The sequence below is a fragment of the Alexandromys fortis genome, unplaced genomic scaffold (assembly GCF_014885135.2).
Source record: "Alexandromys fortis isolate MF-2015 unplaced genomic scaffold, M_Fortis_MF-2015_v1.1 scaffold_155, whole genome shotgun sequence".
NCBI lineage: Eukaryota > Metazoa > Chordata > Mammalia > Rodentia > Cricetidae > Alexandromys > Alexandromys fortis.
Genome location: NW_026068052.1, coordinates 1135024 through 1148986, shown reverse-complemented (window position 1 = coordinate 1148986; position 13963 = coordinate 1135024). Strand labels below are relative to the sequence as shown.

Sequence of the window (13963 nt, the reverse complement as noted above, 5' to 3'; positions counted from 1 at the left end):
CCCTCCCCCTCCCCCAATCAAGTCCCCCTCCCTCATCAGCCCAAAGAGCAATCAGGGTTCTCTGCCCTGTGGGAAGTCCAAGGACCACCCAAAAAGAGGAACATGGGATGTACTCATATTTGGTTTCTAGCCATAAATAAAGGACATTGAGCCTATAATTCGGGTTCTTAGAGAAGCTAAATAAGAAGGAGAACCCAAAGAAAACCATATAGGCTTCCTCCTGAATATTAACCTTCATCAGGCGATGAAAGGAGACAGAGACAGAGACCCACATTAAAAAAATAAAACAGACTGCTAGCAATACATGACATTCCCAGACATTTTCAGCCTGCAGGAGTTCCTTTAAATCTACCCCTCTTGCAAGTTGAAGCAATAGTTATTCATCAGTTATGTCCATGGAGATTTTAAAACCTGGCTCCTATAGGAATTCAAACCGAGAGTTTATTTACTGAGATGCTACAAATTAGAATGTTCTTCAACATCACCGTTTCCCATTGTGTTTAGGTAGCAGCTGCCAACAAACGTCTTAAGGATGCTCTCCAAAAGCAAAAGGAGGTTGCAGATAAACGGAAAGAGACTCAAAGCCGTGGGATGGAAGGCACTGCAGCTCAAATGAAGGTATGAACAGCCTCAACTGCCATTTTCCTTACATGCACTTGGGATAGGAAAAATAGAAAATAACTTTCTTTTGATTTAAAAGTAAATAGGGAATTTGAAGTTCTGCCTGAAATCCTTATTTTTCACAAGATTTATATCTGTAAACTGTTGTCAAAGAACAAGAGTAGAGAATTCTTTCTATCCCTGCCTGTCATAGCTCAGTTTCCATTTTATTCTGGTATAACAGACATATGGTGACTGGTACTTATTTAAAGTATAGATTGATGAAATGCTAGGTCGCATCATACCATGAACCAGGGGTGTAGACTGAAAAAAGGACAGAGTTTGAGTATTCCTGTCATTGTGCTTTCTGACATTCAACATAGTGTGACCATCCACCTCACACTCCTCCCCCATGCCTTCCCTGTTATGGGAGCTGTATTTCACTAAACTGGGAAAACCAATCAATTGTTCCTTAAGTTGCTTTTGTCACGTGTTTGAGCAAAGCACTGAGAAAAGTAACCAATATACACAGAATCCCCAAATACATTTTTTGGCAAGGTATGGTAGTATACTGGTGACCTAGTAGCATTTATGAAGCTGAGGCAAGAAAATCATGAGTTCAAGGCAAGTCTTTGCACCATGGAATGTTTGAATCCACTGGTTCATATACATACATTCAGGCAAAACACTCATATACATTAAGTAAATCTAGACCCAAATATAACCAGGCAGTGGTTCCACACACCTTTAATCCCAGCATTTGGGACACAGAGGCAAGTGGGTCTCTGAGTATGAGGCCAGCCTGGTCTACAGAATGAGTTTCAGGACAGCCAGAGCTGTTATACAGAGAAACCCTGTCTTGACAAACCAGAGAGAGAGACTGGTTTAGCTTTAACTATAGATTTGTTTTAATTTTTTATAATTTTATTAAAATGAAATTGCATGGTATCTGACTGTTTGGCCTCTTATCAGCATAATTATTTTCATATTCATTCATATTATTATAAGTTACTTTTGTTGCTGAGTGGTATCTCATTCATTGTATTAATATATCATAACTTCTCTGGTCACCCATTGTTGCTCATTTGAGCTATTTCCAGTTAGGACTATTACAGATACTACATTGAATACTCATGGACTAAGTTTTTGTGGGAACTATGTGTCTTATTTCTTTTGGGTAGACATCCCAGACTCGAATGGCTTTCTCATCTGCTAAGTATATGTTTTACCTATTAAACAATTACTTAACTGTTTTCAAAGTGGTTGTACTACTAGCAGTGAATGAAAAGGTCCTTTTCATGTTCTCAACAATACTTATACTATTTTCAGTCTTTTAAATTTTATTTATTCGCCGGGCGGATGGTGGCGCACGCCTTTAATCCCAGCACTTGGGAGGCAGAGACAGGCAGATCTCTGTGAGTTCGAGACCAGCCTGGTCTACAAGAGCTAGTTCCAGGACAGGCTCCAAAACCACAGAGAAACCCTGTCTCGAAAAACCTANGGTTTTTTTCTTTTTTTTTTTTTTTTTTTTTTTTTTTTTTTTTTTTTTTTTTTTTTTTTTTTTTTTTTTTTTTTTTTTTTTTTTTTTTTTTTTTTTTTTTTTTTGAGACAAGGTCTCTGCATAGCCCTGGCTGTTCCAGAACTCATTGTATAGATCAGACTGTCCTCAAATTCATAGAGATCTACCTGCCTTTGCCTCCTGAGAGCTGAGATTAAAGGTGTGAGCCACCACACCCAGCCTACTTTTTTGACTATGTTTATTCTGTGAAGTATCCAAATATTTTCCCCACTGTTTGACTGGATTTTGTTTTTCTTATTATAAACTTTGAATTCTTTCTGTAACTTGGATATATCCAATAGATGACCTCTGTTTTATATTATTTTCTCTTAGGCTCTGACTTGCTTTTTTCATTTTTAAATAGAATTGTTGGAATACCAAAACTTATCTTTGTTGAGACAGGACCATGTGTATTCCTGGCTGGCCTCAAACTCACTGTGTAGCTGAGGATGAACTTGAGCTCCTGATCCTCCTGCCTCCACCTCCTGGGTGGTAGAATTATGCTCTTGGTTTCTCTTCAGATCATGTAATCTTTCACCTCTAATTTCTGGAATTACAGGCACGCACCACCATGCCCAACATAGGCTTTTAATTGATGTTATCCAATTTATTGATTCTTTTATGATTCATAGTTTTCATGTTTTACTTGACATCATTAATAAACTCATGTTTGCGAAGATTTTCTCCTAAATATTCTTTTTGAAATGTGTAATTTTAATCATTACATGTAGGCATATGGTTCATTTTGGCCTGATACTTCTGTCAGAATTATATGTCTGTATATCTATTTGTAGATTCCATTACATTGATCTACATATTTATGCTACTACCAAAATGTCTTAAATGCTATTCCTGAATTTCCAAAAGTTCATTATTTTTTTCTTTCTTTTTCTTTTTTTGTCTGAGAAAACTAGGTCCTCCGCATTTCTATCTGAATTTTAGAATTGGTTTTTAAGTTTCTGTCGAGTCTGCTACGAGTTTGATTAGGATTGCATAAAATTTATAGCTAATATGTAAGAATACTAAGGGTTTTACAAAATGAGGGGGCTGGAGAGGTGGTGGTTGCAAGCACTGGCTCTTCTAGAGGACCCAGGATCAGTTCCCAGAACCCACATAGAAGCTTAAAACCATCTGTAACTCCAGTCCCAAAGGATCAGACATCCTCTTCTTACCCATCCAGTACCAGGAACACATGTGGTACACATACATACATTCAGGCAAAATACCCATTTACCTAAAACTAAATAATTTTTTTTATCAAAAATTGATTTTATTTTTTCAGTTTTCCCTTTATTATCAAAATAATCTCATGGCTTGATTGTTTTAGCTATTAGGATATAAAATGATATTACTTTTCTTACCGAGTTTATTTTATTAAAGCATAATTGACATAAAGTGTGTGTGTGTGTTTGTGTGCGCGCGCGCATACGTATGTTTTATTGGGTAGTTTAGTAAGTGCTAAGTATTAAAGCCAAGGCCTTGTGCATGCTGGGCAGGTACTCTACTGATGAGCACCTCTCATACACTGATCTAGATCATGGTTAGTTCTCCTTTGTGTTGGTCTTATAATTACAAACATAAAATATGGGTTCTTTTTTTAAGTTACTTTTTTATTTAATTTCATTTTATGTGCATTGGTGTGAATGTATCAGATCCCCTGGAGCTGGAGTTGTACAGTTGTGAGCTGTCATGTGGGTGCTGGGAATTGAACCTGGGTCCTCTGAAAGAACAGCCAGTGCTCTTTTTTTTTTAACTTATTTATTTATTTACTTATTTATTATGTATACAATATCCTTTCTGCGTGTATGCCTGCAGGCCAGAAGAGGGCACCAGACCTCATTACAGATGGTTTTGAGCCACCATGTGGTTGCTGGGAATTGAACTCAGGACCTTTGGAAGAGCATTCAACACTCTTAACCACTGAGCCATCTCTCCAGCCCGCCAGTGCTCTTTTCTGCTGAGCCATCTCTCCAGCCCAAATATGGCTTATTTTAATGTGATGTATTTAAGATTGAGTCATCTCAATTTTTGTGTATAAGTCCTATTCCAGTGTATGGATTTACTATGGTTTGTTTATCCAACCAATTGTTAAGTGCTTTTAACTTTTTTTAGGCAAAGGCTGGCCTGGATTGCTTGTGTAGCCCAGGATGTCTAGTCTAACTTGTAGCCCCTTGCTTCAGCTTCTAGAGTGCTGGAAGTATAGCTATGAACTGCCACACCTAAATAACAATTTTGGATTATATTGGGTTTTTCAGAGCGACAGAACCAATAGACATTAGAGATTTATGAGGAGAAGTGGCTCACATAGTTAGAGAGGGCTAAATGTCCCATAGTAGTTCATCTGCATGCTGGAGATCCAGGATACCATACCACACTTGAGTCTATGATAGGAGACTAGTTGTATAACTGTAAGTCACAGGGCAAAGGCTTGAGAATCTGGGGGGGGAGGGGTTGAATTAAGTCCTGGAGTCCAAAGATGAAAGTACTTTGAGCTCTCATGCCCCAACTCCAAGAAAGTTAGAGGATTTGCTTTCCCTGCCTGTCAGTTTTCTTCTATCTGCTACTCCGGCCTGTTGTGCATGGTAGCCACCCACATTGATGAATTTTCTCGAATCAGTCCACCTTCTCAATTGCTATTCTCCCCTGAAAACACCCTGACAGATATACTCAGAGCAATGACTTTACTTGTTCTTTAGGTATCCCTTAATCCAATCAAATCAGAACCTAAAATAAGCCATTACATGAATTAAACTACTACTAGAAAGTTCACATGCAAATTTCTGCATAAGCATTACCTTTCACTTTGGCACACCTAAGAAATGGGATACATCATATTTTCATAGAGAAAACCTATTAAGATTCTGAGCCATAAAATAAATTTTAGTGTGCTCTGAATGACTTAAGATGGTTTAAGTCTTGTGCAGTATGTTTTTTTTTTTTACCATGATGGAATTAAACTAGAAATGGATATCAAAAAGATACTTGAAAAACAGCATGGTGGTACATGCTTGTCATCTCAATATCCCATGGGTAGAGGCAGGAGGATCAGAAATTCAAGACCAGCCTCACTACAGTTTGAAGCCAGCCTGAGTTACATGTACTATATTTGAAAAACTCCCCAGGTACTTAGAAACTAAGTGGTATGTTTCTAAATAACCCACCATCAAAGAGAAAATTAACCCAAACTTTTAGAATTTATCTTGAATTGAATGAAAATACATTGCTTTTAAAGGAAAACTTTTCTAGCCCTATGTACCTATGTTAGAAAAAAATGAATGCAAGTCATTGATATGAACTTCTTCCTTGAAGAAACTAAGAAAGTAAAATTAAATACAAACTAAGCAGAAATAAGGAAGTAATAAAGACCAGAGTAAAAATTAATTAATGAGCTTTGTAAAAATTATGACTAATTTTTTTTTTTTTTTTGGTTTTTCGAGACAGGGTTTCTCTGTGGCTTTGGAGCCTGTCCTGGAACTAGCTCTGTAGACCAGGCTGGTCTCTAACTCACAAAGATCCGCCTGCCTCTGCCTCCCGAGTGCTGGGATTAAAGGCGTGCGCCACCACCGCCCGGCGAATTATTACTACTAATTTTGATAGTTCATACCTATGGTCCTAGAATTTTGGGGATCAAGGCAGGAGGATCACAAAAGTAAGCCTAGGCTGCATAATAGCACCCTATTTCGAAAAGTGTTACGTTAAACAAAAAATGTTTATGGTAAAATATATATAAGCATCAATTTTTTCCAAGTTAGCCATCTGTAAGGAGTTGGTTGAGGTAGAAAGGAAGAGTTGGTTCTTTCATATGCCTCTGGATTTCCTGATCAAAAAAAGGTAGAAAACAAGATGTAATTAATAGAAATTCCACAAATTATATCTCTGTATATTTTATATACTATAATGAAGATTAAAAAGGAATGTGCCTACTTTGAGAGTTTGACTGAAATAAACAATTTCTCTGAAACATACAAACTACAGAAGTTTACTGAAGAAGATGCATATAATAACCTGAACAACCTGAGATCAATTTTTGTTGTAAGGAGAGAGGGCCCCTTTGTTTGTCCCTGCCACCCAGCTAGCTTACACCTGAAATAACCACACAGAAACTGTAATCATTAAAACACTGCTTGGCCATTAGCTCTAGTTTCTTATTTGCTAATTCTTACGTCTTAATTTAACCCATTTCTATTCATCTATGTATCGCCACCTGACTGTGGCTTACCAGCAAGATTCTAACCAGTATCCATCACAGGCAGAAGATCATGAGGTCTCTCACTCTGCCCTCCTTCCCAGCATTCAGTTCTGTCTACCCCGCCTACCTAAGTTCTATCCTATCAGGCCCAAAGCAGTTTCTTTACTCATTAACCAATGAAAGCAACACATGAAGAGAAGAACCTCCTACACCAAGTTTTTGTGTGTTTAGTATGTGTATACGCAGGTTTGCACAAGTGGGGGGTGGACCTTGTGAAGGCATGGGTGTCCTGTTTCTGCCTCCCAGGTGCTGGACTTACAGGTAGGCTACCATGCCCCCATCCCTTGCTTTTTAAATAGATGCTGGGAATCTAAACTCCAGTTTTCATATTTCTGTGGCAAGAGATCTAACTGAGTCACCTCCCTAGCCCTTGCAATCCAATTTTGAAGTTGAATTTGGTTAATTTCCTTTCTGGTTATGGAAGTAGGAGAAGAAGTAGAGGGTGGCCTTAAGTTAGTCATATATGAAAAGATTTATCTTTCCAAGACAGTTGTACTATGTAGGTTTGGCTTCCTGGAGCTCACTATGTAGACCAGGCTTGCCTCATTCACAGAAATCAACCTGCCTCTGCCTCCCATGTTAAAGGTATGGGCCACTACTGCCCAGCTATGAAAATCTTGATCAATAAAAACAAAATTTTAAATCCCAGGTGTGCTAATGCACACCTTTAATCCCAGCAGATCTCTGAGTTCAAGGGGACAGCCTAGTTTACATATAGAGCTCCAAGACAGCCAGAGGGACCCTGCCTAAATAAATAAATAGATAAATAACACAACAAAGCAAGCAAGTAAACAACTATGTAGCCCTACAGATCTAGCTTTTCTAGTTCTGTCTTCTTTCTTTCTTTCTCTCTCTCTCTCTCTCTCTCTCTCTCTCTCTCTCTCTCTCTCTCTCTCTCTCACACACACACACACACACACACACACACACACACACACACACACACACAGAGTCTCTGGGTTACCTGTAACTCCCTAAACAGATTAGGCTGGCCTTGAACTCACAGAGACCTGCCTAGCTTTGCCAACCAAGTGCTGGGATTAAAGGTGTGTACCACCAAGCCCAGCCCAAGTTCTTTCAGATTTTTAGGGAAGAAATAATATTAGTTCTATGCAGAGTCTTTTAGACAACTGAATCAGAAGGACTACTTTTGCTGCTCAACTTATGAGGTTGTCAGTAGTTTTCTCTGATAACCAAAACCAGATACAGACATTACAAGGAAACTACAAACTAATATTTTACAAACATAGTAGAATTTTTTTTTATTATTTTATGGATGGATGGTTCTCATCTTATAATGAGGCTCTATCCCAAAACACTTACATTAAGTCACAAATGTACTTAGTACACCTCACCTGCTAAGTATTATAGTTCAGACCTATCTACCTTAAGTATGCTAATACATATTATAGAATTAGACAAAATCATCTAACAAAATGTCTACTAAGTGTTTAATATATAATGTAGTTTCTTCCATACAATACTGAAAATGAAAAACAATAATTTTATAGGTATAAGAAATAAAATAGGTATTTGGTGGGATGTGAAAACATATAACACAATATCAAAAAAAAAATGCTGACTTCTGCTTCATATGCTTCACAATCTGGAGCAATGTTGCAGCCCTTTGAGAACATGGGAGTTCTGGTATTACCGGCACAAACATTTAGAATATATCGGCTTCACCAAGCAAGGTGGACCATGCCTGTAAACTAAACCCAGCACTTGGGAGACAGAGGCAGGAGAATCACATCAAGTTTGGGTCCAACCTGTTCTACCTACCAAGTTCTAGGCCAGCCAGTGTTACATAGCAAAACTTTGTCTCAATGGAAAGAAAAAAATAATTGGCATCTTCAATTTTATGAAGATAACTTCTTTATTCTTGGTAATATTTTTTCTAAAATCTATCTGTTCTTTTTTTACTTGTTTCTTTTTGCTTTTTTAAATACTTGTCTTTATTTTATATATATGAGTGCTTGCCTGTTCCATTATGTGCACCCCATTTGTGCCTAATGTTTGAGGAGGCCAGAAGAGAACATAGATCTGATGGAACTAGAGTTACAGATAGTTGTGAGCCACCATGTGGCTTCTGGGACCTGAACCTGAATCTTCTGCTGAGCTGTCTCTCCAGCTTCTTGTTTTGCTTTGAGACCTCACTCTGAAGATCCTCTGCCTCGGCCTCCTGAGTGTTATTGTTATGGGGATGCACCATCATGCCTGCCTTTAAAATCTCCCTCTAATATTAATGTAGTCCTCCCCCCAGCTCTCTTTCCATAGTGTTTAGTCTGGTAATTGTAGACCCAATTGATTTTAACTTATTGTGCATTGTTTCTTAAGTGTGTTTCTCATAAGCAGCAAGTTGTTGCTTCTATTGTCTTTTTGTTTGAATTAAAGATAGTTTTGTTTCACAGATTTAGGTGCTTTGTATTGAGAATTATTTTCTTCCTGATGAAATGGGCCTTTTTACCCATGGTAGTATTCCTACATAAGAATTCTACTTAACCAGCTACTGATTTAGCCACTCGAGCTTTCTTTTTATCACTATGATTATAATTTATCTTAATCATCATCTTAAATGTTCACAGAAATGATAACCGGAATTTTGTGGTTGTTGTGGTTGCTTGTTTTAATAATATTTTATTAGCTCTTTGAGAATTTTATATAATATATTTTGATCATATTCACCTTTTCTCCCCCAACTCCCATCAGATCCACCTCTACCTCCCTACCCAACCAACTTCATGTGTTCGTTTTTATTTTTAAACCCACCAGTCTAATCTGTGCTGCCCAAATACTCTGGGCTGCGTGACCATTCACTGGAGTGTGGGCTACCTATGAGGACACACCCTTACAGAAACCTAACTATCCCCTGATAGCTGTCGCTAGCTCCCCAGTTAGGGGTAGGACTTCAGCCCACTTATACCTCCTAGGATTTTGTCTGGTTTGAGCTTACACAGTTCTTGTTCTTTTAAGAACTCATCTGTCTTTTGTGGGTTCTTATTCTTGTTTTGGTGTTGGGGATTAAATTTATAACATTTTGACTATGAACACCCACTATACCACTAAGCTATATCCAACCTTCAAGGTTACTGTTTCTAAAAGTCTATTTAGCTAATTACATTTTCTTTTTAATATCCCTTTTATCTTTATTTATAACTTTTTCATTATATTTAAGTGTGTGTATGTACATGTGGATGTGCGTACCTGAGTTCAGGTATCTGAGGGAAGCCAAAGGCATTAGATCCCAAGATCTAGAGTTACAGGCAGTTGTAAGCTGCCTGACATGAGTGCTGGCAACCACTCTTGGGTCTTCTGAAAGAACAGTAAGTGCCCTTAACTTCAAAGCCATCTCTCCAGTCCCTCACACACCTTCTACTTTAAACATGATAGTTAATGGCAAAAAAAAAAAAAACACAAATATTATGGGAACAGTAAACAGAAGTAGTAAAATACCTAGAGAAAAGTTTGCTATAGAAAGCGTCTCGTGACTTTGGGGATATTGTTGATAAAAGTTTTTAGAGAGGTAATGATTTTAGTGAGATAGACATAAATAAGAATCTCACTTCTGGTTTCATAGGCTCTAGTCCAAAATAAATTAAGTTCAACTGTATCTAGCCCAACTCACATGTCACTGATTTCTCTTCTAGAATTGGCTTGGAAATGAAATTGAAGTTATGGTCAGTACTGAGGAAGCCAAACGGCATCTGAATGACCTTCTTGAAGATAGAAAGATCCTTGCTCAGGATGTGGCACAGCTCAAAGAAAAACAACAATTTGAAGAGAATCCACCTCCTAAACTCCGAGTAAGTGTCATGGGAAAATGCTAACAATAACCACATAGAATTTCCAGCAAATCCTCACTGCTTTGGAGTACTCTTTCCTTTTAACCTTCTTGCCCACTGTCTTTATAGAGGCGCACATTCTCACGTGATGAAGTGCGTAGTCAAGATTCAGAAGCAGAAGATTGTATTGCAAAGAAGATTGAAAGCCGGGAGACTGAACTGGAGCTCAGGTAATAGGGCTATAGCTGAAGCATAAAATGTTATGCCTGGAATCCAAATAGGTGCCACCATCCCACTCATTCAAGAGTTGTCCTCTTCAAAGGATTTTATGGTGGGAAAACAATAGCAAACAGAAAGTAACGGAATTTTGAAATCCATTCTGGACTGTGTCACTATGATGCTCTATGAGGTAAGTGTCATTCTTCTCTCTTTACATTTGTGAAGCAAAGTTGGGGTTCTTAAACTTTTTGGCAGAGAGACCAACAATACACACTGCAACAAAGACAGCATCTTTAAGAAATGATGCAGTTCAAACTTGTAGCACTAATAATAAAACCCAGAGACAGATATTGGGGTTTCAGCTGAAAAATCAGAGAAACAGGGCAGCCAGCCACTAGAGAGCTCTTACCTCTACAAAATCTTCAGACTGAAAGGAGAGTGAGTTCCTGTCTCATCCAGCCTTATATTCCTCTCTTGTACCACTGCCTGACCTATTTGTCTGACTAGTATGGCACTCTGATCTTCAGGCAAGCTTTATTTATTAAAACAAATAAAATATCACTATATAAACTTGTTAGCTACATATAGAAGAATGAAACTAGATTATTTCCTCTCATACACAAAAAACTCCACATAAATCACAGACCTGAGACCATAACCCAATAGAGAAGAAAATAGTGAACACACTTCAACTTATAGGAAGCACACACTTTTGACAGCAGGTGAGACCTCATGAAAAATAAAAGCTTCTGCATATCAAAGGACACCATCATTCCAGTGTAGAGGCAGCCCATAGAATGGGGGGAAAATCTTTATCAGCTATACATCTGACAGAGGGTTAAAAATTAGAATATATACTGAAGTAAAAGATTTTGTTTGTTTGTTTGGTTGGTTTTTTTGAGACAGGGTTTCTCTGTAGTTTTGGATCCTGTCCTGGAACTAGCTCTTTTTTTTTTTTTTTTTTTTTTCTCGAGACAGGGTTTCTCTGTGGCTTTGGAGCCTGTCTTGGAACTAGCTCTTGTAGGCCAGGCTGGTCTCAAACTCACAGAGATCTGCCTGCCTCTGCCTCCCAAGTGCTGGGATTAAAGGCGTGTGCTACCGTCCGCCTGGCATAGTAAAAAATTTTGAGACAAACAATGAGACAAAGAACTAACAGTTCACATACCATGATATGCTTACCCCACACCTACATATACACAGAGATATAAATAAAAGGTAGAAAAAAAATCAATAGTTCTAAGCCTCTACATATATATGTTCTACTTATTTCAACCAATATTTAATAAAATTAGATCCACTTTGATATTTCCTTGGGCTTCCTTTTGTTATAGGTTTGGAGGTACCACGTAAACTTTGAATAAGGTGGCTTATTATTTTTTTAACTGATCACTCCATATATAAGAGTCTTTTAATTTTTTTTCTCAGAGCTCCTCCCTTTCTTCTTGCTGTTGAGGCTGATCACAATAAATCTCACTGTTCTCTCCCTGAAGGAATGCTCAGATTGCAGACCTCCAGCAAAAGCTCCTAGATGCTGAAAGCGAAGATAGGCCGAAAAAACGCTGGGAGAATATTGCCACAATTCTGGAAGCCAAATGTGCCATAAAATATTTAATTGGAGAGGTAAAATTGCTCTTCCTAATGATAAACAGTTATAGGGGACCTAGCTGGGTAGGTTGAAGTGTAAGGAACACTTTTTTTCTTTTTTTTTTTCATAGTTTAATTTTTATTAGACAAAAGTTTACTGCTAGCAAAGAAACCTCCTACTTAGAAACATGATGAGCTACTGCGTTAGAACTGCACTTGTTATTTATGAAGTACTGTTTTACACAAAGGCATTGTAGTAGCTATTGCCATTCTAAGCTGCCAAAATGCTATGAAGGCAAAACCATCTCCATCTACTTCTCTTGCCTTCCAAACTGAGAGTTTGGTACAAGAAACTGGATCCCACCTTTGTTTTTAAGAACTGCTCCTATGATGGATCACTATTTTTGTTTTTTTTTTTTTACTTGCCATTTTTTGTCCTCCCATAATATTTTATTTCTATTATAAGAAGAACATGTGAAGAAATAGTATAGAAGGAAGGAATTACTCTGTCTCTCCTGTTTATTATGGACAAATGAAGGAATACTTTTTTAGTGCTATAGATACTTTTCATGGTAAAAACTCCAAGATACTAACATTGAAGAGTTTGGTAGATAAAAGGTGGTTATAAACAAGGACAGGATAGTGACTTAGAAAAATATCATAAATTGATACTCATCATGCCTGACATATAGCAAGTATGCAGTAATGTGACCTGTTGTTAATAGAAACAGAAGTTACTGGTAAGCATGAAGTATTGTACTACTACTTTGAAAAACACCTCTGAGATAATATGTTTAAAATTTTGAGACATAGTCTCAAGGAGAAAACTTAGTCATTTTGGCATACACAGATTCGTCTTAAGAAAAAGCCCTCTTCGTTATCTTGAATATATTTTGTTGTAAGCTGCCAGAAAATGAATCAAAATTGATCACTCAAGGCAAGCATATAGTTTCTGAATTCAGAAGTTTGAGCATTGTTATGCTTTATTTTTATCTTGGGCTAGCAGATTTAGTCTACTAAGGAATCTTGACTAGTCTAATGAGTACTGGTATTTATGATGCTCACTGTCTGGACTAGTAGTGAAAATAAAAGTAGGTCAGTACAGCATTCCAGTCTTGCCTAAAGAGATTTGTCTTGAAAGTCCTACAATTTCAGCTGTCAGATCTACAAGTTCAAACATGTGAACAGAGATTCCGAAACAGAATTGACAATAAACTGTGTCCTGTGAGTTCTTCTTTAAGATTTAAGATCTTTTTAGAGTTTCAGAATTTTGGAATTGTCAGATATTGTCCATGTTAGGTTTCTATTCTTGCCTCCATGCAGAGCAGCAGATAAATGACTTGAGTTGTGGCTTCTACTGCTAAGATCCCTGTCGCTGTAGAAATATCAGCTTTAGGGCTGGAGAGGTGGCTCAGAGGTTAAGAGCACTGACTGCTCTTCCAGAGGTCCTGAGTTCAATGCCCAGCAACCACATGGTGGCTCACAGCCGTCTATAATGAGATCTGGTGCCCTCTTCTGGCATGTAAACATACTTGGAAGGAATGTTGTATATATAATAAATAAATAAATCTTTAGAAAAAGAAAAGAAATATCAGCTTTATGGCCTAGGAATAAAACAGTGCTGTTAGGGTGCTGGAGAGATGACTCAGTGGCCCAAGAGCACTGACTGCTTTTCCAGAGGATCCAGGTTCAATTCCTAGCACCTGTGGGGTAGCTCACAACTATCTGTAACTCTAGTTCTAGGTGACCTGACACCCTCTCTTCAGACCTCTGCAGGATCCCAGCATGTACATGGTGTGCAGACAGACATGCAGTCAAAACACCAGTACACATCAAAAGTAAAACTTTTAAAGCCAATAGTAATATTTCAGTTTAGTATTATAATCTATTTGACATGGTAAAAAATTAGAATGGATTTTGACTTTTTTGGAAGAACTTTTCTCAAACTGTTTCAAGAAAGCTAACCCTTTC

General features: G+C 37.7%; 1 protein-coding gene across 3 annotated transcripts in view; it reads left to right on the top strand.

Annotated features, from left to right (window-relative positions):
- Positions 1-13963, top strand: part of Kif4a (kinesin family member 4A) — a 115299-nt gene that overhangs the window by 88203 nt on the left and 13133 nt on the right. For 2 of the 3 annotated variants that reach the window (XM_050119659.1, XM_050119657.1), the window contains exons 20-23: positions 509-618; positions 10055-10210; positions 10319-10419; positions 11899-12028. In XM_050119659.1, coding sequence (XP_049975616.1) covers positions 509-618; positions 10055-10210; positions 10319-10419; positions 11899-12028 — 497 coding nt within the window. Of the gene's footprint in view, positions 1-504; positions 619-10054; positions 10211-10318; positions 10420-11898; positions 12029-13963 lie in introns of all 3 variants that reach the window. The other variant, XM_050119660.1, reaches the window with a different exon arrangement.